At 46.6% G+C, this 24,989-nt stretch overlaps 1 protein-coding gene across 3 annotated transcripts in view; it reads right to left on the reverse strand.

Annotated features, from left to right (window-relative positions):
* The window catches only part of MCF2 (MCF.2 cell line derived transforming sequence), a 1,935,885-nt gene that overhangs the window by 332,550 nt on the left and 1,578,346 nt on the right, over positions 1 to 24,989 (reverse strand). For all 3 annotated transcript variants that reach the window (XM_069612795.1, XM_069612794.1, XM_069612796.1), the window contains 3 exons: positions 7,257 to 7,349; positions 541 to 619; positions 264 to 327 (listed from right to left, as the gene is read on the reverse strand). In XM_069612795.1, coding sequence (XP_069468896.1) covers positions 264 to 327; positions 541 to 619; positions 7,257 to 7,349 — 236 coding nt within the window. The remainder of the gene's footprint in view (positions 1 to 263; positions 328 to 540; positions 620 to 7,256; positions 7,350 to 24,989) is intronic.

Genomic DNA, 24,989 nt, shown 5'->3' on the forward strand with positions numbered 1-24,989 from the left:
AAGGCCAATGGCAGGGGCTAGCTATGTCCCAAAGGTCCACTCATGCTTAATTGGTACGAATGTGTGGTGATGGTAAAAAAAAACTCTCTCTCTCTCCCTCTCTCTCTCCCTCTCTCTCTCCCCCTCTCTCTCTCTCTCTCTCTCTCTCTCTCCTCCACTATGCTTTGGCTTACACTGGGTAGCGCCACTTATGAGGACACGTTTACATTACAAGTGCTGAACCCACACAATGAAATGTTTATCAATAGTTGAATCGACCTCACCTGGAATTTAGTTGTGGTGAGAGCTGAGTGTGATCTGAACAATGATTCTGTTGATGTTTCTCCACTGTGAATCAGATAAAGGTTTTATACGTTTTGTGAAATGGCGTCAATACAATTCACGCAAGGTTCTCTGAAAGTATGTGATCATTGTTAAATGATCTAACACTTAATTCTGTACCATTTTTATGCTAACATTTTAATACAGGCTCTCTAAACTTTCACATATGGCAATTAATAAAATGCAGTATTCTATCATTGTAAACTAAACCAACTATACCTTTCATAAGTTCTCGCTGCTTTGTTAAAATGGTTCTTATTTCATTTAACCAGGCCATCTTCTGATCAACTGTCGGACTCTGAAAAATAGTGGAATGCGGATTTCTTAAATTGCAAACATTTTCATGTATTCAAACATGTGGCTGGGAATACCAGATGCACAATGGGTACCTAAGGGACGCTTTTGGTGAAGCTGCTGGTGGTCAGTTAATATACCTCCACCTGCAATCTAATTCTGCACGAAAGCCACACTGCGGATGAAAGGTTGTCAACAAATATTTACATTTCTAATGGAAAGTTAACAAAGGCCATGACATCCATCTTGCTTTAGTATATGCTATCCTACGGTAGAGGTGACTTTTCAATGACATCCCCTTATGTTAAATTCCAACTATATCCTTTGTGACTGTCTCCTGAAAGAAACCCTGATGACACAACTCTGAGAATAAAGAATATTGCAGCTGCCATTTATGAACACCATTGACAAATCAAGTGATTGCTTAGAGGTTCTGCAATAATTCACTCAATGGCCCATTCCTCCTTTGACCTTTATGAGATTAAGGATTTAAATTCATGCCTTCTGTCAATGAAACAAACCTGTTCTGTAGTCAACTCCTAACTCTGTGAAAAATTGTAACTCTTCATCATGCAAGACCTTAGTAGCTCAGTCATAAATAGTGCAATGCCATCCCCAGGCAGCGACATTGAGGTTTTGCACCCTTGTGTGGCTGCAAGTATGTGCATAAACGAGGTCTTTCCCATGTTGCCCCTGAGGCCCTTCCATCTGGATTTACAAGAGATATTTCCACATCAATAATTACCTGCATTCTCTTTCGCTTTACAACTTAGTGTTATCATTAGAGAGGTCTTATGTGATGTGACCTGATCAGTGATTTCACCTGTAATCACATGCGTGACATGATGACCAATGCATGCAGGGGGTGAGTTATGGCTGTGCTTACATTATGTTTACATTTTGACAGTGAAATCCTAAACTGACACATTTTCCTAGAATTTCTATTTTTAAATTACTGTTAGTTAATTTGCAGCCATATGGAAGAAACATAACGCACATTAGCATTATTTATGTGGACTTTTTCTACATTACACACTTCAAACATGTAACATTCCTTGGCACAATACGTCCACCTGCAGCACACCTTTGCCCAGTGATCCTATCTGTAGTGCCATATGGGCACCATATTAGGCCCTTCACTCATACCCCAGCCACAATGAGTCCAGCTGCAATGCCTAGGGCAAGGAATTTCAGGCCAGGGCACAATGATCCCACCTGTGGTCGTGACCAGTGTGATCTGTGCCATGGTACAGTGACAGTACATGTAGTGCAATCCGAGCATAGCGCAGCATCCATGCTCAGTGGACACAGTGTTGGGGCCTTGGACCGTGTCCTAGGTACCTAATGCCCCTAACTGCCATGTTTCCCTCAGAGAAACCCTACCTGAAGTGCCCAGCGGGAACCGTCGCTCAGGCATAGCCCTACTTGCACGGCTTGGGACACAGTCTTCTGTTAGACCTTGGGTCCACTGAGCCTTACTGCAGTCCTCACTGAAGGCAGCCAGTGGCCAAGCCCAGGGCGAAGTGTACGGACACTTAAGTGATGCTGTTTTGTATGTGATGTGTCACAAAACTCCAAAATCAAATACATGCCGAGTGCCTGCTGGTCCTTTGATTATATTCTAGGCACAATGACCCCACCCTGCCGTGCCTGCTGAACATGGCTTCAGTGCTGGCGACAGTAACTCTGTAGTTATTATTATGTTGGACTTTCATAGAATTTTGGGAGACTTATTACTTTTTCCCCAAAAATCTATACCGAAAAGGAGAGGGACAAAATGATAGGGGGATGCCAACAATACAACTCTATTCCTACATCATTTTTGCTGGAGAGCGTGACAAAAGATACTGGATTGGCTGACTCCAAACTTTAATGAGAAACGTGTGTCTAGTCTCACATGTATGGTTGCTTTGATGAAAATCCAGTTACCATTTAATAATAAAAAGAAAAGTGCTGAAAAAATGAAGCTATTTCTTTAAACCATTTGTGAACTCAAATACAAATCTGAACCTGGGATGTGAATAGTGGATGCCAGAGTGAAAAGGTTGCGCCATCTTGGGTTTGCAAGGGTTCAGTGTTTGAAAGGTAGTCCAAATCTTAAAAATATTAGAAAATCAAAAGGTCATCCAAATAGGTGATTTGTGTTTTATTCTTATCACAGCCGACACATGTTTCGACCATTCGGTCGTCCTCAAGGCTGTAGTGATCATTCAAAATAATATAATTGTGAATAGAACCTTGATTCCATATAATAGTTGACATAAGTGATGTACAGTGTCATATACAGAAAAACATGATTAATAAAGAAAACACAGTATTTACAAAATGCCGGATCATTAACCAAAATACATATTTGCATACATAAGGGTGTACATACCCAAGATACCCAAGATCAGATCAAAAACAGGCAGCAATGACAGGAGCAGAAGGATGAGAACAAGAAATTGTTATAGTCAAACCACTATCAAATATAAGATCTCTCCAATTGATCACCATTGGTGTCTATATCACATCTAATGGAGTTGTTAGTCATCCAAAAAATGGGTTCGTGCCGATTGCCAAATGATATAATTTACATTACTCAGGGGAGATTAGAAAATAGAACATTCCGCAAACCCACAGAGGTTAACAGTACATTGTAAGCGGACAGTTGCCATCGCAAAACGATCATCAAGAATATCCCGGCTGGGGAATATTTCCGGGCTCGCAGCAACTGTAGTAATGATATTGTGTATTTGCAAGAGAGTGAACTCTTAGCCAAGAGATTCGGGGAAAGAGGTTATCAAGAGAATACCATATCCAAAGCCAGCACCAAAATTGAACAGAAATCTAGATTAGACATGCTGAAACCGAAAGACATCGACAGGCCAGCAAGACCATCTAGGAAATGTGTAGATATTATCACACAATACTCAAGTGATGCACATGATTTATACAAAATTGTACACAAGCATTGGGAAATATTGAGACTCAATAGTGACATTTTGCCCTTTCTTAATGACAAACCTTCATTTGTTTTCACAAGAGCACCAACTCTTAAAAACAAATTGTGTCCTTCATTTATTACTGATTCCAAACCCAAAGGTACAGACTGGTTGACACCAGCCAAAGGTTTTTTCAAATGCGGCACCTGTACTATGTGTAGGTTTGCACATCCAGATTGTAGCGAATTCACCACCCAATTGGGTATTAGAACCATAATTAGTGATTTCATTAATTGTCGGACCAAATTTGTGGTCTATGCAACAATGTGTGCATCTGTCTGAAGGTATATGTAGGAAGTACCATCAGGCAGCTCCGCACTAGAATTAGAGAACACATTTCAAGTCTCAAAAAACAAGACCATAAGTTGCCATTGGCCCTCCATTGGCAAGAATGCCATCAGATGGATAATGTGAATGACATTAGATTCATTGGCCTAAAAAAGGCTTACTTGGGAAAGAGAGGAGGAGATCTCATACTCAAGCTTAGACAAATGGAGGCCAAACTCATCTGTAACTTACGGTGTGTCCAACATGGACTTAATTCAGAACACGAGATGTATTTCTTTTTATAAACTATGGTGCATTACTATCTGACCATTCGTATTTCTTGTAATTGTTGATTTGATGAGAATCATGAAGGGGATGCCAGTTTCCACATATATCTCTTTTCTTCTTTTTTACAAGTTCCCAATTTTTTAGCTGTCTAGTATGACCTGTGAGCATCTCTCACTAACATACTTATCAGTCTTCTGTTAAATTTGAATCCTTTTCATGTATAATCACCTTGCAGCCTAAAATATGCAACATTGTATATCAATACTTACATAATTGTTTTTAACTCAAAAAATTTAGCATATCCCTCATGGACATTGTTCCTGATACCCTTTAATATGTATATTGCATCTATTGGCTTACAGTGCCTCGGATCATGGGGGAGCCCTTTTTCCATTTCGCTTTGTCAAAATTTGATAATTATCCTTTAGCCATCCATGTAACAGCATGCCTATGCGGCCGGTGTGGCTGTGCTGGCTGGCCGTTTTTGTACACTGGCTCACTTGTTAATCAACCTGTCATTACACATTAAGATTTCACGTGCTTATAGGATTATCATGATTTGAGGGCATGACCCAATTGTAATCATTGCTTTCTTGACCTGGGTTAGTATGTCATCATTTTTTCCACACACTTTTCGGACGCGCTTATTGAGCTTTCATGAGCTTGTGACGTCGGATCCCATGTTCCATGTCATGCATTTCAAATACACATGCGTTTGACGTCATACGTCGCGTATGATGTTGCACGCAATGTTTACCATATTTATTACATTCCAACATAGCGCTGCACTATGCCGACAGCCAGGAACACGGGATTCACCCCATCTCCAACACGGTATTAGGTAAGAACTTTTCATGCGCGCAATCTCTAATTTTCTTCTACTAATTTCAGGCACTTTTCCTAAGTGACACACTTATCTCCTTGTGTCACAGGTATTAGGACCTTCTAACTTGGACTACTCACAATTTGTGCAAACTGAAGTTTTACTGAACATTTATTGATATTAAATCATAACTTTTAAGGTAAGATTTTCTTACATCCAATACTTGGAACTTTAGTTTCTCATAAAATCGTGTCACATTCTGACACCACTAGCTTTCTAGCGGGCCCCTACCAATACAATAGATTGGTTTCTGATTTCCATGTTTATATACCGGCTGTCGCTATTCTTAACCATCATATGGTTGGACCTACATTCTAAGAAGTATCTACGCAGCACACCCAGAACACGGGCTGCTCCAATTTCCACGCCAGGGTAAGAACATGTTTCTTGCAGACTTTTTGCCATCTCAATCATTATAGCCACATTCTTTTTCTTTTACCCAAATCAGGAGGCACTATATCCTTTTCCCTTTCTTCTTCATTTATTATAGGGTATCACCACAGACCAACTCGGTGAGTTTTTATATATACATTAAATACAGATTGCATCACTAGGTCATGCATGTTCACTTTCCTCCGGGTATTTGGGCTATCTCTCAACCTTAGCATCTACTTGGAGACTATTTCAAAAATCCGGGCAGGGACTCACTCCTTTATCTGTTCTAGATCACCCTTTCTTGGACATTTCTTAGGGATCCATTAGATCTGTAGGCTCCGAATCTGGCACCTCTTTCAGGATTCTCATTAACCTATGGTATGGGAACAACTTACCTATTTTGGTAGACTCTATTTCTTATATCATTTGGCAATAAGCATGAGCCCATTTTTTTGGATGACTAACAACTCCATTAGATGTGATATAGACACCAATGGTGATAAAAGTTGAGAGAGCTTATATTTGATAGTGATTTCACTATAACAATTTCTTGTTCTCATCCTTCTGCTCCTGCCAGTCCTGCCTGTTTTTGATACAACCTAATGCATGCAAATTTGTATTTTGTTTTATGATCTGGCATTTTGTACATACTGTGTTTTCTTTATTAATCATGTTTTTCTGTATGGAATCAATGTTCGTTTCACAATGATATTATTTTGAATGATCACTAGAGCCTTGAGGACGACCGAATGGTCGAAACACGTGTCAGCTGTAATATAAATAAAACACAAATAACCTATTTGGATGACATTTTTATTCTCTAATGCTTTTAAGATTTGGACTACCTTTCAAACACTGAATAATTGACCGAAGAGTCCTCTGCGCTGTTTTGCAACATACACTGTCCTACTTGTTAATAACTTTACCAAGGGGCTTAGGGGAACCTCGTTTGTTGCTTCTGCTGCGATTGACCACCGATCAACTACAGGAGGCTAGGCGCACTCCATTTTTGTTACTCCCCACAGTTCTTGGTTTTGTTTTATCCCTTTCAAAGGGCTCTGGGATCATGAAGCCAGGGAGAAATGCTAAGCAAAATGTGCATCCTCTGGCAAACTTAGAGTAACATTTGGTGCCCCACCCCGTCGGAGATTGTGGTTGAAGGCCATAACCAGGGATAGTTTCTGCTGGGCATGGCCCATTGAGCACTGCAGTTTGAATTTGTATATATGTATGTATTTGGATTCTTGTAGCATGCTAATTGCATGCAAAATTTGGATAGAAGTGCACACAGTGCCCAGTTCGCAAAGGGGTCGGGTGAGGGAGAGATCAGTGAATAAAGTTAAGATTATCATTCACAGAAATTCAACAAGTTGCATTCCAGATAACGAAGTTAGATCATGACTATGCTGAAATTGTATGGGCTGAGGTGGTCAACGGTTCAGAGGAAAGGCTCTGTAGAAAAGGAAACAGGTTTACTATGCACAAAGGGCAAGGCTGCTCAGGTTACCTGATTAAATCATATCCTTTAAAAAAAAAACACTAAATGTCAATAAAAATAATACAAATTCTCAATATCAACTTGAGGTTAAGGGATGTTCTGGTTAAAATAAAACACACAAAACCTCAAATTTGCATTCCTTTGAATGCTGCTTTTTTCGAGGAATTTGCAAAGGATATTTTATTCAAATCAGTATTCAGTTGCAGTAGGGCTCTAATTCTGGACTAAAGCAAGCTCAAGGATGATGCTTGTGTTGGGTCCATAGATGGTCTTAGTACAAACTCCTGCCTTCAGATATTGGATACTTAAGCTGTATAAGAAACTGAAAACATGCACAACTACAAACCTGCACAACATAAACCTCTTCTCGGCCACTGTACCAGATTTCAAACTTCCGTGGATCTCCTTTAACATTCTCAGTGATGCCCACAGCGTTCATCTGTTAAAAAAAAAGTTGGAGCTGTCTTTATTATTGCGTAGACGATGCGCATGGCTGCTAAAAACGGGGGATGTGTAACTACTATCAATTACATTATATGTGTTCACGTATTGGTTTGCCCTACTAGGATATAAATACATATTTGAATGTTCTCTTTTTTCCAATGAGAAGGTAACCATTTAAATGAGAAGCTGTGGAGTTAATCAATGTTTGGCCTGAAAGGTTCTCCCAATGCGTAGTCAAAGGCAATTTACTTACATGCTCTAAGGCAGATATTCCGATTTGCTGCACATGTTTATTGGCTGAGTCTTCACCATCGACCTTAAGACTCCAACAGTTGATCCCTACTAATGCCAAGGCTGCGAGAGCAAACCTTCTAAATATCAGGGTGGAAAATCTGGCCCCACCTCATCCATCACTCAGCAGAAACACTAGTCACTCCACTTGTGGTCAGCAAACTTGACAATTGCTCAAGCCTACAGCTTGGTCTCCTCCTTTGCTTCTTCTCTTTCCTCGCCAAAGTGCTGCATTTCACTGCATGCATCCTCTGCAACTCACCTCACTCCTACCCTACCTCCACACTCTGCCACCATGCTGGATGGCTTTCTATGAAAAATCTTCAAACTCCTACCTAGCATCTACAAATCTATGCACAGTCTTGCACACCCACCTTGCTGGACGCCTCTATTTGGAATACACTCTGGAATTCTACATTCCCCCTACCTGATCAGTCTTTTAGTCCCCATCCCACTGTGCCTCCTCCCACTTCTGCTCTTTCTCCTTATTTTCCCGCTTCACTGAAAGCCCCAACTACTGAACGATTCAAGACCCGGCTCAAGCTCCACCTCTTCACCAATGAAGGGGCTTTTCCCCCCAATCATCTAGCCTATTCCAGCCCCCCCTTCCCTCTAGACCCCATTGATTGCTCCACTTTTAAATATGAAAGTATGCATAGTACTATAAAACGGTATCATTAGGCTTGTTTATGTGTGTCCCCTATTTTATCTATTTATTGTTCATTTGCTATGCACCTATACACTAGTGTTTCGAGGCACAGCAAGGCAGGAGGGGGGGAACAGGTAGGAGAAAAATAGCAATCCTAATAGGCCTTGCAACATTCAGATTGTGCCAGTGTAGTAATGAGAATTACATGGGGGAGGGGAGGTGGGGAAGTGCTAGGACTGGGAGGAAGCACCCTTGAGAAGGAGAGTGCCAGGGAGGCCAGGCGGACATGGCGAAGTGGAGAATGAGAGTGAAGGGAGGTCCACAACTAAGTGATAAGCGGTTCGGATGGCACCAAGGGGTGAAATCAACCTGCCAAGTGTAGGCGGGGCGGTCGTGTGGGCAAGTCCAGGATGAGGGTGGGAAGGGGTCAAGGGAGAACAAGTGCAGTGATACACTGGGCAGTAAATGGCCTGGTGCCATGTAAGACTCTGAAGGAACCAGGCCACCAGTCTCAGGCAGAGGGGACATTAGCAGGGGATGGTGAAGAGGAAAGAGGAAGAGAAGTCTTGGGAAGTTGCCCGAACTTAAGGCGATCTGGCGCAAGTCTGAGAGGGGCAGGGAGGACATTCCAAAGGGAGGCACCTGCAGAGGAGAGGGATCCACCCCCACTCTCTGCTTAGAAAAACACCTGGTTTGCAGAGAGTTAGAGCTAGACGAGCAAAGGGTTCTAGTTTGGACGTATTTGGGGAGTGAGTTCGACATAGCGTGGTCGCAGGCCCCAGAAAGCCTTGTGGATGATTCGGAGGTTCTTAAATGTAATCATCCTCGCAGCAACCAGGAGCCAGTGGAGATATTTAAGGGTTGGAGAGATACTGTCCCTGGCTTGAGGTCAAGGATAAGCCTTGCAGTCCTATTTTGGATTAGTTGAAGGGGTGAAGAGAGGAGTTAGGCAGATTGAGGAAGAGGATGTTGCAGTAGTCCAGCCTTCTTGGACAGGTCCATGATGTGAGGAGGGAAGGAGAGGGAGGAGTCGAAGAGGATACCTAGGTTTTTTGCTTCACGCGAAGTTGAGGGGGCCCAAGGCAGATGGCCAGAGTGTAGGAGGGAAAGAGGGAGCAGGGGTTCCAATGAGAAGGATTTCTGTCTTATTGGCATTAGGGCAGGGGCCATTAATAGTATAGAATGCCTGAATAACAGACAGGCAGTCAGGAATGAGAGAGGAAGGAGAAGAGGTAGAGGAGGGTAGCCTGAAAGAGGGGAGAAGGTGGAGATCAGGTGGGCTACTGGGGCCAGGTAAATATTGAGAAGCCAGGGCGAGAGGATAGAGCCCTGAGGGACACCAAAGGTGGAGAGTGAGATGGTGGGGAGGAAAGGGCCCAGTTGAAACTGGGAAGGTCGTCAGAGAGGAAGGAGGTCAACCAGTCCAGAGCCAGGTCCGTGATGCCAAGGGTGTCACAGAGCCTCTTAATCATTATGGCATGTTTGACAGTGTCAAAAGCAGAGGAGAGGTCAAGAAGGATGAGGACAGAAGGAGAGCTAGACTCGAGATTAGTGAGAAAGTCTTCACAGGAGTTCAGGAGAGCAGTTTCTGTGCCTCTGGCAGCTCTAAAGCCAGACTGGTGGTTGTGGAGGCAACCAACAGATTCAGTGTGGTGGACAAGCTGGGAGATGGCCAGCTTCTCCAAGGGTTTGCACAAGAAGTGGGTAGTGGAGATAAGCCGATAGTTTGCCAGACAGGAATGATCAGACAAAGGTATTTTGAGGAGAGGGTTCACAAGGGAGTGCTTGAGGAGTAAGGGGAAGCATCCAGTGGCAAAGGAGTGATTGCAGAAAGCAAGACCATGTTGTCCTTGATAGTTCTGGAAGAGTAGGGGAGCACCTGTTTGGAAGAGACTTTCATAGTGCAGACGTGTCTAGAAACCTCATCAGGTGTTTGGGGAGAAAAAAAGGGAATGGAATGGGGAAAGGGGGCCAGGGAAGGCTTGGAAGAAGGGGAAGAAGGAGGAAGTGAAGTATGGGTGTGTAAGGAGAGGATATCCTGAGTTTTTTTGGAGATGAAGTGAGAGTTGAGAGAAGTGCAGAGTGCCAGGGAGGGAAGAGTAGAGGTGTAGACTCCGGTAGGATTGGCGAGCTCCTTGTAGATTTTGAAAAGTTCCACCGTATTGTTAGTGGCCATAGAGATGCAGGCTTGGATAGAAGACCTCTTCAGAGCAGATGATGAGTCTGTATTGCCTTTGGATGAGGTGGCAGGCCAGTTTGTCAAAGGATGTGCTCGAATCCTGCCACTTCCGCTCAGCTACTCTGCACTTGCGTTTCAGAGCCGCCAGATCGGAATCATACCAAGTGTTGCCCTTGGAAGCAGGTTTCAAGCAGATCCTCGTGGCTGGGGCAAGGATATCCCGAGTGTTAGAAATGGAGGGTTGAAGGTTAGAGAGGACTGTGTTGGACTGAGAATCAGCAGACAGAGTAATAGGGTGAGTGAACGTGGTGGCAAAAGCAGCAGCTGACCCTCACTTCATTAATCGAATGATGGAGAAGGAAGCTGGCAGTGCGGCCGAAGGCTTTGCCAGAGGACCATGAAGGTCCAGATGAAAGGAGGGAAGGATCCGACCAGGAGAGAGTAGTAACGAGATGATTGGAAATGGGGAGGTCAGAGGAGATGAGAGCATCCAAGGTGTGTACGGCAGAGTGCGTCGGACCAGAGGGAAGAATGGACATGGATAGTTACAGAGGTGGCAGAAAGACCCAGAGGCTGCATCAAGGGAGTCAAATATTAAACTCTCCAAGGAAGAGAAGCTTGAGGAGGAGGTATGAGAGAATAGGTAAAGTCAGCTAATTCAGAGAGGAAGAGGGAGACCTGGCCAGGGGGGGCTGTAGATGGTGGCCAGGGTCAGAGAGAGGTCAGTGGAGACACCAAGCCTGCAGACAAGAGATTATAAAAAGGAATAGGTGTGAGTAGGTAGGATAGTTGAAGGGACCCACTCAGGGAAAGTGAAAGCCACTCCACCCCCAAGCTGGTTATGCTTGGGTTTAGAGAGGATATTGTAAGCTTCAGGGAGAAGAGTGTCAAATCTCGTGACAGAGCAGTCAGTGAACCATGTCTCAGTGAGAGCGAGGTCATCTAGGTCAAGGTCTTCAAGGAGGTAGCAGATGTCAGAGGAGTCTTTGACGGCAGAGCGAGAATTGAGGGTACCTAAGTGGAGCAGGTTGCCACTTTTGAAGTTCTTCCAAGAAGGGATACAGGAGTGCGACACACCCATCTGAGATGGCAGAGGTGCCCTAGGACGCATCCTTGATTTATGTCCCATTACTCTGCCCCACATCACCCGGCTACTCAGACATTCTCGATCTTTTGTAAATGCACCCAACGCAGGGTCTGACTTTTGTGACAAATCCCAGTATATCGTCAATGCTTCCATGGGGGAGCCCCTTCTCATGAGGCCGCTACCAAATAGTCCCCCTGGGGGTGGTACTCAGCAGGCGGATCTCATGGCGAGAGAAACCCTCCATGGGACCAGTGACAATCACGTTGGGAGAACATGGTATTCCCCTCCTTCATTTCTGTCCCCTTCTTCCTTTCACCCCACTTAATACTGTGATCCCCTGCATCTCTATCTGTGTGGAGTTGAGGAAAGCAAGTCCCAAGAGACTACTGAGATGATGAAGAAGAGTGCAACTGAACTCTATGATGGTCATCAGCACTGTGATGAGGAGAAAGGGTAGAGCAATGAGAAATACCTATTGGAACCAGAATATGCAGTATAGTTGCTGGAGACTGCCTATTGGTTACCCAAAGTACAAATTACAATAAGGACTAGACCATTTGGCAAGCCTGTCCCACATTAACCTAGAGCGAAGTTTGAATGCTGCAGACAGAGCGACATGGGAAGAAGCTGTAAACAGGGAAGACAGTGGAACAGAGCTGCTGCCTCGAAGGGTGCTGCCATGAACCAGCAGACCAAGAGAAACCAAGTACGCAGAAGACTTGGGATGCCTCCTGGAGAGAAGCCACGCAGCCCTACACGCTGAAGCCGAAGCAGGGACACAGACGACAGGGAAAGCTGAGAGAGGAGGATCGAATGGTTTCCCAGAGAGTCGGAGGAGCCACAGCAGTAAGCCACATAGCAGGGACCCGGAAACAAGGCACGGGTGCTGCCTGGGACCACGAGAGGGACTGTGGACCGAACAAGGGGAGCCTAAGGCAGGTTGGGGACCCGATACGAACTGAAGCTGATAATATATATGTCAAGGAACCTAAAAGAAATATAAGGACACAGGCATATGGTGCATCAATATACATTTGGCAGGAAAGTAAACCAAGTGTCAAAGGAGGCCAATACAAAGGGGTCTGGGACCCAAGTGAACTACAGGACCATGGGAAGATCAAAAAGAGAGAGAATCAAGGCTACGTTTGGCAGGAGCAAATATCTGAAGAGCCAGAAAGGGATAAGAAATGCCCTATAAAAGCTGGAACAAACTTTACAAAGTATCCTAGGTGGAACATTACCTGGCAGGAGAGTACACCGGGTCTGTTCAGCTGGACATTGAGTGAAGCAGGGGTAGAGAACCCACAAAAGCAACACACCAGGGTCTGTGACCCATATGAAAAGGTAAGAAACACATAGTCAGGTCTGGTAGGATAGTGCACCAGACCTGGCGGTACAGTTTTGAGTTGGAGGAAGAAACAAGGAGGAGAGACTTTCCCCCTGATACAAGGAAAATATGTTTGGGTTAAAAAGGTTGACAGTTAAATCTGGCAGGATACTGAACCAGGTGTAACACTATGTTTGGGAATTGAAGAGAAGAACGAGGGGCGAGACTTCCCCTTTGATGCTTGGGAACAGTGTTTAAAGTGTCACTTATTGTGTTTTCACACCAGGAACTGAACTTTTAATATCTATATCCAGAAAGAGAGAAGCCTCCTTCTGGCTCAAGAAGACGGACAGTTTTTCCTTAGTTTAGTGTAAGGGACGGAAATGGGTATGGACACAGGACGGTGGAAATTATACTTTACAAGCCATCATGACAATGTCCTTAGGGTGTTTTTGAGGTAGGGCTACCCCCCTCACAAAAATAGGCAAGAAAACGTTTTTCCTTTTCTTTATTTTTATAATAAAAACTCTTAGTCAACAAGCATGCCACCACTGTGTCTGCACCCTTACATTCTCTATACTGCGACCCAAATCAGGATAGTTATGGCGGAGGGTTACCCCGGTTGTACGAGTGGCTATGGCAGTTGCGTGGCCAGGGGTTAACCTGCATTATAATTGTAGTGAGGTCCCAGCTAGTCAGGGCCCCTAGACTAGAACAGTGTGGGTAATGATGCCTCTGGGACTAGATCGATTACAGAGCAGTGTTAAGTAAGGAACTGCAAAGACTCCTGTGCTCTTTCACAAAAGGTAAGTCAGTCAACTTGCACCCTTCCTCCACACTACTCTTCAGTGATGTCATCATTGTGGTCATATGCTGCGCAACAGGGGGCGCAAAGTTGAAGTGGACTTGTTTGAAATGCAAATGCTAAATTTCAGGGGTTTTGTTGCATTAACTTCTTCCATTAAATCTTATCACCTTAACTCTGTTTTAGCAAATGTTTTTTCACTGAATTTCAAGGGTTTTGTTATACTATAGTTTCTTTAAGGGCCATGGCCACTGTACATGGTGCACCCATAGGTTCCTTGGGGCCCACTAGCCATAGCCTTCTGCCATGGCCAGTGGCCACGGCCTTCACCACTGTACTTATAGCACCAATTGTTTTCTTTGGAGCCCACTAGCCATGGCCTTTACCCATTACCAGTGGTCGCCGCCTTTGGCCTTGGCCACTGTTATTGATGCACCAATAACATTCTTTGGGGCCTACTAGCCGTTTGGCCATGGCCACTCTACATGTTAAACCAAACAAAAAGTGCTCAAAGAGCTATTTGGAGAAGGAAAAAGAAAGCAATAGCATTAGGCTAGAGGTACGGAGGGAGAAAGAGGACGCCATGTGAGGTTGGAGATTTAGGATGGTCTGGGGAGCCAGTTACAGTTCGAACATTTTCAGACTACCTTGTGAATCTCACGAGATGCCCATGGCAAGAACAGAAGACGCACTCAGAAAAGAAAATGTGCCACATGAACTACAGAGTGATATGTGGTAATTGGAGAGTGCCAGGCAGCTTATGGGAGTGGGGGGACAATGGAAAGAGGAGGGGGCACTTGGTGAGTGCCTGTATGGAAGGGAAAGAATTCTTGATTTTTCAAGCATTATCGGAGGAATACCAGGGGAATCCCACGGGTATGGCTAGTTCGTTGCCATTATATGTGTAGTTTGTTGCCATTTTCGGGGGACTAGCGAGAGAATCCTGCGGTAATCAGAAGAGAGTAAAATCTACTAGGCAGGTGGTAATGGGTCTTTGTGCCACTGGCCATGGCTAATGGGCTGCAAAGAAACCTATTAGTGCAACATGTACAGTGGTAATTGCTGAAGGCCATGGCTAGTGGGTCCCAAAAGAAACCTATTGGTGCAACAGGTACAGTGCCCAGGGCCGAAGGTCCGAAGGTCTTGGCCACTGGCCATGGCCTAAGGCTATATCTAGTGGGCCCAAAGGAACCGAATGGTGCAACATGTACTGTGGCAATGACAGAAGGCTATGGCTACTGCCTAATTAAAAGACCGACTTATCTCAGACGATTTTATGCAGCCTACAAAAATGGAAATAACATTTTCACCCCCGCAAACCCTGCTCCCCCACCCCTTGCCCCCCACTCTTCACCCTTCACTCTCTCTTCCCACTTTTAGTCCAAATCAGGGGGTTTTACCCCCGAACCACACTCCTTCAGCTCTCGCTGCATCCCTGCCCTCCCAAGCCCCCAAAACACACACAAACACACAAACATACACGTACACCCTACACATACACAAACACACACACAAACTTACCCATCTCCCTCGTTGCTGTCTGCGGGTCCTGGCGTGCCTGTCAGCGCCTGCACGCACTTGTGTGCGTCGCAGAGGCTAACAGATTTAGAAAGACCGCTCTGTGCAGTCACAGAGCGGTCTTTCTAAACAGTTTTTTTCCCATTTTAAAAAAAAAAGGTATATTGATCTAATAGCAAGAAAGTATGTGCCCGGGTACATTGTGATAGTATAGAATCTACAAATTTTAAGTTTGGTTAATATTCTGAAAAAATCAGTTACTTATACTTGTGAGGAACTCATGGTGACAACAAGTAAGACTGACACAAGCGATCACAGTTCAAGTGTGTTTATTGAACAATGAATTTTGTAAAATCTAAGATGGGAGCAAGCGTTGCCTATTAAATAAAAAATAAAGCAGTCCTGGGGTGTTGTGTCAAATCAAAAAGGCCTATACTAGGAAACCTATTGCCAAACCTCACAACTAATATAAAATGGCATAAGGCTACAATGCCTAGCAAAATGTAGAAGACATTCTGAGAACTATCTGTAAAAAAAGGCCCAGTGAGGTCTGGGTGCTAATAAAGAGCAATGATAAGCCCCAGATAGCATTACAAACAAGCAAGGTTTCAGAGAAGAAATGGTTGGAGCATTTCACAAATCTCTTCTCAGAAAAAAGAAAGACATTGAACAAGCTCGAAGTTAGGGTGCCAGTGAAATGTTCAATTCCACACAGTGAGGAAGATAGTTTGGACTTGATTAAGAAGGCCAGCCGATCCTGAGCTCCGGGACCTGATGGTTTAACAAACAAAATGCTGAAGCAGGAACTGGAGCGTTGGGCATATATCCTGCATATTTTGTTTGATCAAATTGTGAGAAATGGTGACATACATGCTTCATGGAGGAAGGCTGCCATAGTCCCAATATTCAAAAAGGGCAGTAGGGATGATCCAAAAAAATGATTGCCATATTGCCCTACTGGATGTTACTGGAAAAATCTTGTGGGCATTGGCACTAAACAGTTTGAATTAGTTGTCCTTGAGGACAGGTCATAAAGATACCTTGAAAGGTAGAGGTTTAGAAGGCAAGTTAAAGACATAAATTGCATTTGTAGTCCTGGTACAGGCCTTTGACAGTGTTGATAGGAGTCAACTGAGGGGGAATTGGCCAAATGGAACTGTCCTGATCACTTAATAGAGCCCTTGAGGGCATCACATATTGCAACTAGTATGAGGATTAGATTGAACTCTGCGGGGCTGTTGTCTGAACAGATATGTAAATTCAGGGCGCTTAAACTGGGTTGCCCTCTAGCACTCGCGCCTTTCAATCTTTTCATATGAGATTTGGGAAATACATTCAATCAGGCAAAAAGTTTTTCTTCACATTCAGGGGGGAAACCTATTGGGTAGCTGCTGTATGCAGATGATTTGGTCCTGATTGACCAACCCGCAATTGTACTCAAGAGACAGCTAGCCAAATTGGACGAGTATGTTGAGGAAAATTATCTTCTAATAAATACACAAAAAAAACAAACTTCTTATCCTACAATCAGGCCATAGGAGGTCAAGATCGCCCTTTGTGTTGCATTTGGGAATGGCTCAGATAGAGCAGGTAGGGACAGTTAAATATTTGTGAATCTAAGTGACCATAAGCCGGGTTGAGGCTCACAATGAAACAAATTCAAGGAACAAAGAAAGTAAGGCAACAAGTGTCTGCTGCACGAACATACGGTTCAGAATCCCTGCTGTTCCTACCTGAAACATTGTGGCCTGTGTTAGAAGGTATATTTTGGAAAAGAGTTTTGGGCATGCCTAGATGGATACCAATTCAGATCGTATGGCGTGCACTTGGCCTACTCTCCTTAAACGCAATGGTCCAATGGAAAAAGCTGGCCCTGTTTAGGAAACATGTTGTAGTAAATCCACCCTCAATCTTCCAGATCCGAAAAACAGAAACGGACAAGGGTATGAGATAACAGATTGAAGCCTTGGGAAAATTCTTGTAGAGAAGTTTTGACTATGGTATGTGTTTCAGAGGATGATTTAAGGGGAAACCTCAATATGGTTATACTGAAGGTTTAGAAATCAGCCTGGATCAATACATTGCAAGAAGCAAATACGTTCAAACTCTTTCACCATGTGAACCATGAGGCGAGGGCCTACTGCACACTTCCCAAATACTTGAATACATTTTCGAACAGCCATTATAGAAATTAATTCATGAGACTGCAGCTGAATTTATTACAGAGGTATTAATATTTATGCAACGGAGGATGACAAGTGTGCTGTATGCTACATTATTTACATTGTGATGGATGAGTCTTCAATTTGATGCAAATAATATATATTGTATGTGTTAATTGGAACTGAAATTGATAGTTAACTTAAATATGTACTGTGTATATGCAATTATAAATTGGGTACTGAAATATATTTTTGCATTCTCAATTTGACATAGATATGTTATACCAATGCATCTGTGATAATCATTATCTGGGACGATCGGCAGGCACCAATCTGTCCTTTTCCATTTTCAATTCTTTGTTGTGCATTTAGTTAGTATTTAAAACCTTTCACACAGTCGTCAGCATATGTACATCAATTTTTTACACATCCATTTTTAGACAAAATGTATACATTATTTCATTTGAAAAAATATTCCAAATACATTTAAATGCAGGATAAAAGTTCAATTTAATTCAACAATCAGGGGAAATGCGTTTTTCAAAAATTGCAATGAAGAGACTTATTTCAAACAGGTTTAAAATATGGATCCGTAAATGATCCTCAGGTATGACTCTGAGGTTGTAGATTCATCTATCCAACTTCTCATGTCGGCGTGGTGAGATCTTAGGGCGTTCCACATATAAGTGTTTTAATGATTCCTGCACCTTGTTACAGAAACGACACAATCTCAAACTGGGAGCCAGGATTTCCCGTGAACCTTGAACCTCCTTTGTCAAATACAAATAAAATCTTAGTCTCATGTCCTTCAATGTCGTTCAATCGGAATTCCCTAGACAGGTGCTTTCTCAGGTAAGACGATACGATGTTAACGCTTTTTATATTGTATTCAAAGTGGTCACTGAAACATCCGCAATTCATCAGACTTGTCCTGTTTTTTAACCATTTGTTACTGTATAGCTTACATTTCCCCTTATTGGAGTTACTAACAAGTTCCACAGCTAAAGAATCAATCCTTGTTAGTGTTAGCTCACAATTTACCTTCCAGACCACTAATGGTTTACAGATAGCTTTGGAGAGTTCTTTACCCAATTTTATGTACACTGATGCATATGGGGGACCCAATATTAAAGCATATGTTTGTAGCATTTTCCATTCGACCAAAGTGCCAGCGGGAAATAGACCCAATTCATGCCTTATCGCTGCCATAGGAAGTGAATTAGGCAGGTGCAGGGCCCTTCTCCAGAGGAGAACCTCGAATGATGACCAATCTATGGCAACTCCCAAGTTTTCCACGCCAAAGATAAGACCTGGCAGGATTGTTTGCCTGTATAATTTCAGCATGGGCAGCGTTGAAAAGCGACCACATTTGTTGCCAAAGTGTTGCAGCTGAGATGCCGAAGCCAGAAAAGACAATCTAAATTTCCTATACATTTACAGGCCGATTCATGGAATTAATGTGCGCCGAAAAAACGGCGCACGTGTGCGAAAACGTGCGATTCGCAGTGAAATAGCGATTATCGCACAGAAAACATCGCACATCAATTCATGGAAGTCCGTGCACGCGCAAAATGTGGGATGTGCGCTGAAAAAGTGCACGGTGCACGCTGGCGCACGCTGGCGCACAGGTCATCGAACGGCGTGCGATAAGGCCACAGCAAATTCGCACATAGCGCGGCGCACATAACAAAAGTAGGCGTAACACGGGGCGTCACACGCAGAATGGGGAACAACTCGTGAACATGTGGGCGTCACAGGGGAAGTACAGGAGGCAAGTGCGCAGAACGCCCACACGCTCGCCTACAACACGTATTCATGGAATTGAATAGGGAAAAACAGCGCACGGCCAAAGACGCGCACAGGCCCATACATGTCTGCCACACGAAAGCAGGCGGTTGCGTCCCTGCGCAGGAAAAAAATGTGCGCCAAAGTTCTACACGCGCGAGAAGGCCCACACGCGATCGGGCCTGGGGGAGCGTGTGCGTGTATCTCAGAGGTGCGCGAGAAGTTTCACAGGCGATCGGGCCTGGGGGAGCGTGTGCGTGTATTTCAGAGGTGCGCGAGAAGTTCCACACGCGATTGGCCTGGGCACGTATATTTCGGGGGTGCGAGAAGTTCCACACGCGATTGGCCTGGGAGCGTGTATTTCAGAGGTGCGTGAGAAGTTCCACACGCGATTGGCCTGGGCGCGTGTATTTCAGAGGTGCGCGAGAAGTTCCACATGCGATTGGCCTGGGCGCATTTATTTCAGGGGTGCGCGAGAAGTTCCACACGCGATTGGCCTGGGAGCGTGTATTTCAGAGGTGCGCGAGAAGTTCCACACGCGATTGGCCTGGGCGCGTGTATTTCAGAGGTGCGCGAGAAGTTCCACACGCGATTGGCCTGGGCGCGTGTATTTCAGGGGAGCGCGAGAAGTTCCACACGTGATTGGCCTGGGCGCGTGTATTTCAGAGGTGCGTGAGAAGTTTCACACGCGATCGGGCCTGGGGGAGCGTGTGTGTGTATTTCAGAGGTGCGCGAGAAGTTCCACACGCGATTGGCCTGGGCGCGTGTATTTCAGGGGTGCGCGAGAAGTTCCACACACAATTGGCCTGGGCGCGTGTATTTCAGGGGTGCGCGAGAAGTTCCACACACGATTGGCCTGGGTGCGTTTATTTCAGAGGTGCGCGAGAAGTTCCACACGCGATTGGCCTGGGCGCATGTATTTCAGAGGCGCGCGAGAAGTTCCACACGCGATTGGCCTGGGCGCGTGTATTTCAGGGGTGCGCGAGAAGTTCCACACGCGATTGGCCTGGGCGCGTGTATTTCAGGGGTGCGCGAGAAGTTCCACACGCGATTGGCCTGGGCGCGTGTATTTCAGAGATGCGCGAGAAGTTCCACACGCGATTGGCCTGGGCGCGTGTATTTCAGAGGTGCGCGAGAAGTTCCACACGCGATCAGGCCTGGGGGAGCGTGTGCGTGTATTTCAGAGGTGCGCGAGAAGTTCCACACGCGATCAGGCCTGGGGGAGCGTGTGCGTGTATTTCAGAGGTGCGTGAGAAGTTCCACACGCGATTGGCCTGGGCGTGTGTATTTCAGGGGTGCGCGAGAAGTTCCACACGCGATTGGCCTGGGCGCGTGTATTTCAGAGGTGCGCGAGAAGTTCCACATGCGATTGGCCTGGACGCGTGTATTTCAGAGGTGCGCGAGAAGTTCCACACGCGATCAGGCCTGGGGGAGCGTGTGCGTGTATTTCAGAGGTGCGGGAGAAGTTCCACACGCGATTGCCCTGGGCGTGTGTATTTCAGGGGTGCGTGAGAAGTTCCACACGCGATTGGCCTGGGCGCGTGTATTTCAGAGTCGCGCGAGAAGTTCCACACGTGATTGGCCTGGCCGCGTGTATTTCAGGGGTGCGCGAGAAGTTCCACAAGCGATTGGGCCTGGGGGAGCGTGTGCGTGTATTTCAGAGGCGCGCGAGAAGTTCCACACGCGATTGGCCTGGGCGTGTGTATTTCAGGGGTGCGCGAGAAGTTCCACACGCGATTGGCCGTGGCGTGTGTATTTCAGAGGTGCGCGAGAAGTTCCACACGCGATCGGGCCTGGGGGAGCGTGTGTGTGTATTTCAGGGGTGCGCGAGAAGTTCCACACGCGATTGGCCTGTGTACGCGATTCCATTGGACAAAAGGCCCTGACAGCGCAGGCGCATCTGTGACGTGACACGCGCGGGCATGTCCCTGTACCCGGGGGAATGTTACAAGACCAGTAACTGCATGTCCGAGTGTCAGCCCGCCTAATTGGAGGATAGTGCCTCAGTGCGTATACACGGAAGTGACGTTGGACGTGTGGTGCGGTTTAAAAGGTGCTTGTAGTACGTCATTTCCTTGTACGTGCTTCCCGTGGAGAGCGAGTGGGTGAAATCTGTACTTCTTGTCGGTTCACACGCGATTTACTTCACAGCGTTTCTAGTTCGTACTCCCTGTTACCTCTGTCAGTATTTTTCTGATTTTCTCTTCGACCTGTTTCCTCAAACAGCGTTGACTTCTCCTTTTGTCCTGTCTCCTCAGACAGTGTACACTTCTTCTTTTGGCGGGGGTGTTGCCAACGCGCACACGCGCGTATTTTTCACTCTCTTTTCCCAGGCAGACGGTGAGTCGCGCACGTATTTACCAACTGTGCTAGCCCCGTGTGTAGCGTACCTCTTCAGAGGTCATTGTAGTCTGCGTGTGACACGCATACGTTCATTTTTGTGTTTCTGGGTGCCACAGCGTAGTGCAGGTTCCTTTTTCCACGCACGTGGTCTACGAGGGGTTGCGTGCACGTCATTTTCTGTTTTAGGGGTGCCTGTGCGTTGCGTGACCCGTCATCTTTCCCCAGGGGTTCCATACAGCCTTGCTAGAGCACTTGGGTACGAATTCCATCTAGTACCCTACCCCTTTGACCCCCAATTGCCCAGGACAATTGTCCACTGCAACTCCCATACGCACAACTCCATCAGTGCCATGGCTGGGAGGCGAGCAAGTGGTAAGGGTGGCAAAGGTGGTCGAGCCTCAAGAGGTGGGCGTGGTGGGCGCGGTAGGGGACGTGGCCAGGATTTGCAGACTCCCCCTAGCCCCCCACGTGTGGAGGACCAGTCAGGGACACACATCCCCCCCCATGGTTGAGGGAAACGTGGCTGACACCATCCCTGCTCAGCCCTTGTTGGACCGGCCCATTGTGGCACCTGACCTAGCACAGGGTGACTCCCAGGCTGACTTCCAGGTCGCCAAGTCTAGGCCACGGGTGGCGGCGCAAGCCAGTGTCACCAGGCCACGTGGTACAGGGCAAGCCATGTCATCTGCTGCCCCGAGTAGGCGGGGTGGGGAGGCTGCAGGGGTAGCTGCAGCTCCATCCACCCCAGCTCTGACTCTCCCAACAAGGACAGTGTTGGTCCCGGTACATCAGACTGAGGTTCCCCCTGCCATCATCACACTTCAGCTAATGCCTGCAGAAAGTCATGTGGTCAGTGTGCCATCGCACACTACTACTATACAGCCCACCGGTGCTCCTGCCTCTAGTGTCCAGAGCAGCGTAGGGCACTCCGGATCCCCACCACCCACAAAAAGAAAGAGGAAGAGTGCTCGTCCAGTACAGGCTGATGACCCCGACACGGCTACACGGTCCGGCACGCCAAGGAAGCCTAGCTTCAATGATGCCGAACTGGATGCACTTGTGCAGTATGTGTCCGAACATGATGCCGAAATGTTGGTCACTTCAGGGTGTAGGATTACACCTGCTCGACGTCAGGCACACTGGCAGTCCATCGCGGACAGCATAAGTGCCCTTGGGTTTATGAGGCGCACAGCTGTTGAGTGCTACAAGCGCTGGAACGACCTTAAGCGTAGGGCAAAGAAAAAGCTGGCCTCAAGCCATTCCGCAACTCTGGTGACTGGAGGTGGGTCTCCACAAGAGGACATTGAATTCACTCTACATGAGCATGTTGCTGGGACCTACGTCACAGAGGAGCAGATCCAAGGTGTGGGAGAACTGCCAGATTACGAGGCATTGTCCGGTGAGTGCACATGCATGTGTGTGTGATCCATGTGTATGTTGTTTGTGGGAGGGGTTCTGGTTGAGTGCCAGGTCAGGGTGTGTGTGCCTGATTGTTTTGGGCCACCCATGTGCTTCATCCAATGCATTTGGCGCCCCGGGATTTGGGTATTACAGTATCCCTTCTGCCCACAGTAGGCGTTTTGCACTACATCGCGCCAGTTGCCCTTGAAGTGGCATCTTGCTACAACATTGTTTCCTTATTTAGCTGTGTTCATTCAGGCTGATTGTAGAAATTCACCTGGTTCTACTGCGCATCACTCTGCCCTATTGTCACATATATGACATGCCTACGGTACATGCCATCTGTGTGATGGCATGTGTCATGTATGTGTATTGGATATGCCACTCACAGGCCAATGTGTGATGGCACTGCTAGCCAGCATGCAGCTGATGTGTTGCTCTCCCATCTTGGTGTCATCAGTGTCTGACATTTTCCTCCCCTTCCAACTCATGGACAGTGCATGCATGGGAGGGTCATAGTCATGTGGGACATGTGTGAATCAAGTACTGGTACTGTAGCTTGTCTGGCCTAATAGCGTGCCATGGTGCTAATGCCTGTTTCCATTTTTTGTCTTTCATGTTTTTGCAGAGGATGACGCACCTGATGCTGTTGAGGGAGAGCAGATGGTGCAGGCCCAGGAGGGATCTGAGGCACGACCAGGCACCAGTGGGGGACGTGGTTTGGTGGTGGGGGAGAACCCTCTCTTGCTGCAGGCCATACTGTCCAGGGGTGTCCCTGGCTGCACCTCCCCAGAACTCTTTTCAGGTGTTGATTCGGATGAGGCCTATGTGTATTCGCAGGTATGTGTTCATGGAAGGGATACTGTTCTGTCCGACCCACCTGCACCAGGGTAGAGCCCACTATGGGGATGTCAGTGTTGGTAGGTGCGCCTGTGGTGGTTACGGATGCAGGGCCACACTCCGCAACATCTGATCCTGTTCCTGGGCCAGCAGTTCAGAGGGGAAATGCAGTCCTGCAGCCTCAGGTAGTGCCGACACAGCAAGGCGCAGTTCGCCTTGCCCCAGACAGGTGTGGTGCCCGCCAACGCGGTGGCCGTCCGCCACTGGGCAATACCGCATGGGAGCAATCCATTTACGGTATGGCCAACCAACAGGCAGCATCATCAGAAATGATTGCTCAAGCCATGGAGAGGGTGGCCACTTCCATTGTCCCCCCAGAAAGGCAGATGGAGCTACTACAGCAGGCAACAGACTCCATTTGCCAATCAGTCAGGGAGGACATGTTGGCGCCCAACAGGGACAGACAGGTGGCCCTGGACAATCTGAGGGAATCAATTTCTATAGATGCCCATTGACAGAGGGATGCCCTGAGGGGAGAGGTCCGGCACCTCAGGCAGACTCTTGTGGACCTTGAGGCTTCCACTGTCACCAGGAGGAACAGCTGCTGGAGCGCGTCACCCGTACGCTCTCAGCAGAGATGCAGGCAACTCGGGCAGAGGTCCGGGCAACACGTCGGGTGTTGCATGGGGATCTCCGCACCATATCCCTCCAGAACGAGGCCTTCCACACCCGCATGCTTGCTGCCATGGAGGACCAAACTAGGGCTTTGCGTGGGCTGCCTCCCATAGCACCACCACCTCCTGTGGCAGCAGCAGCAGAGGTTGAGGAGAGCGAATCCAGCAGTGAATCTCCCACAATTTAGTAGCCGTGCAGGACATGAGCCCATGGAGGTGTTTTTTTTCGCAACATTCATGCAGGTGGCTGTTGGTGGGCACCCTGTCCTCGGACCTCCTGGGTGGCCTCCCCCGCCCCCCTGGCCCACACATGGCCATTTTTGATTTTTGATTTTTTGTTGCAGTGTGTTGCCTTGTGTGGCTCCCGTGGGCATCCACTGTATTCCGGCTGGGCACATGCAGGCTTGTCCTGAGTTTGGGTTATATGCTTGGGTTCGTGAGACACACACCCCTCCTGCTTCCCGTTTCCATGGGCTTGCAAAGGGTGTGCCCAAGTGACAGTGACTTACACAGTGACGTTGGACTCCCATGAGCTGTGTGGGCAGTCTGTAGTTAATGCTGTGTATACATTCCT

Source organism: Ambystoma mexicanum, chromosome 5p (genome assembly GCF_040938575.1).
Source record: "Ambystoma mexicanum isolate Mex_15411 chromosome 5p, UKY_AmexF1_1, whole genome shotgun sequence".
NCBI classification, from domain to species: domain Eukaryota; kingdom Metazoa; phylum Chordata; class Amphibia; order Caudata; family Ambystomatidae; genus Ambystoma; species Ambystoma mexicanum.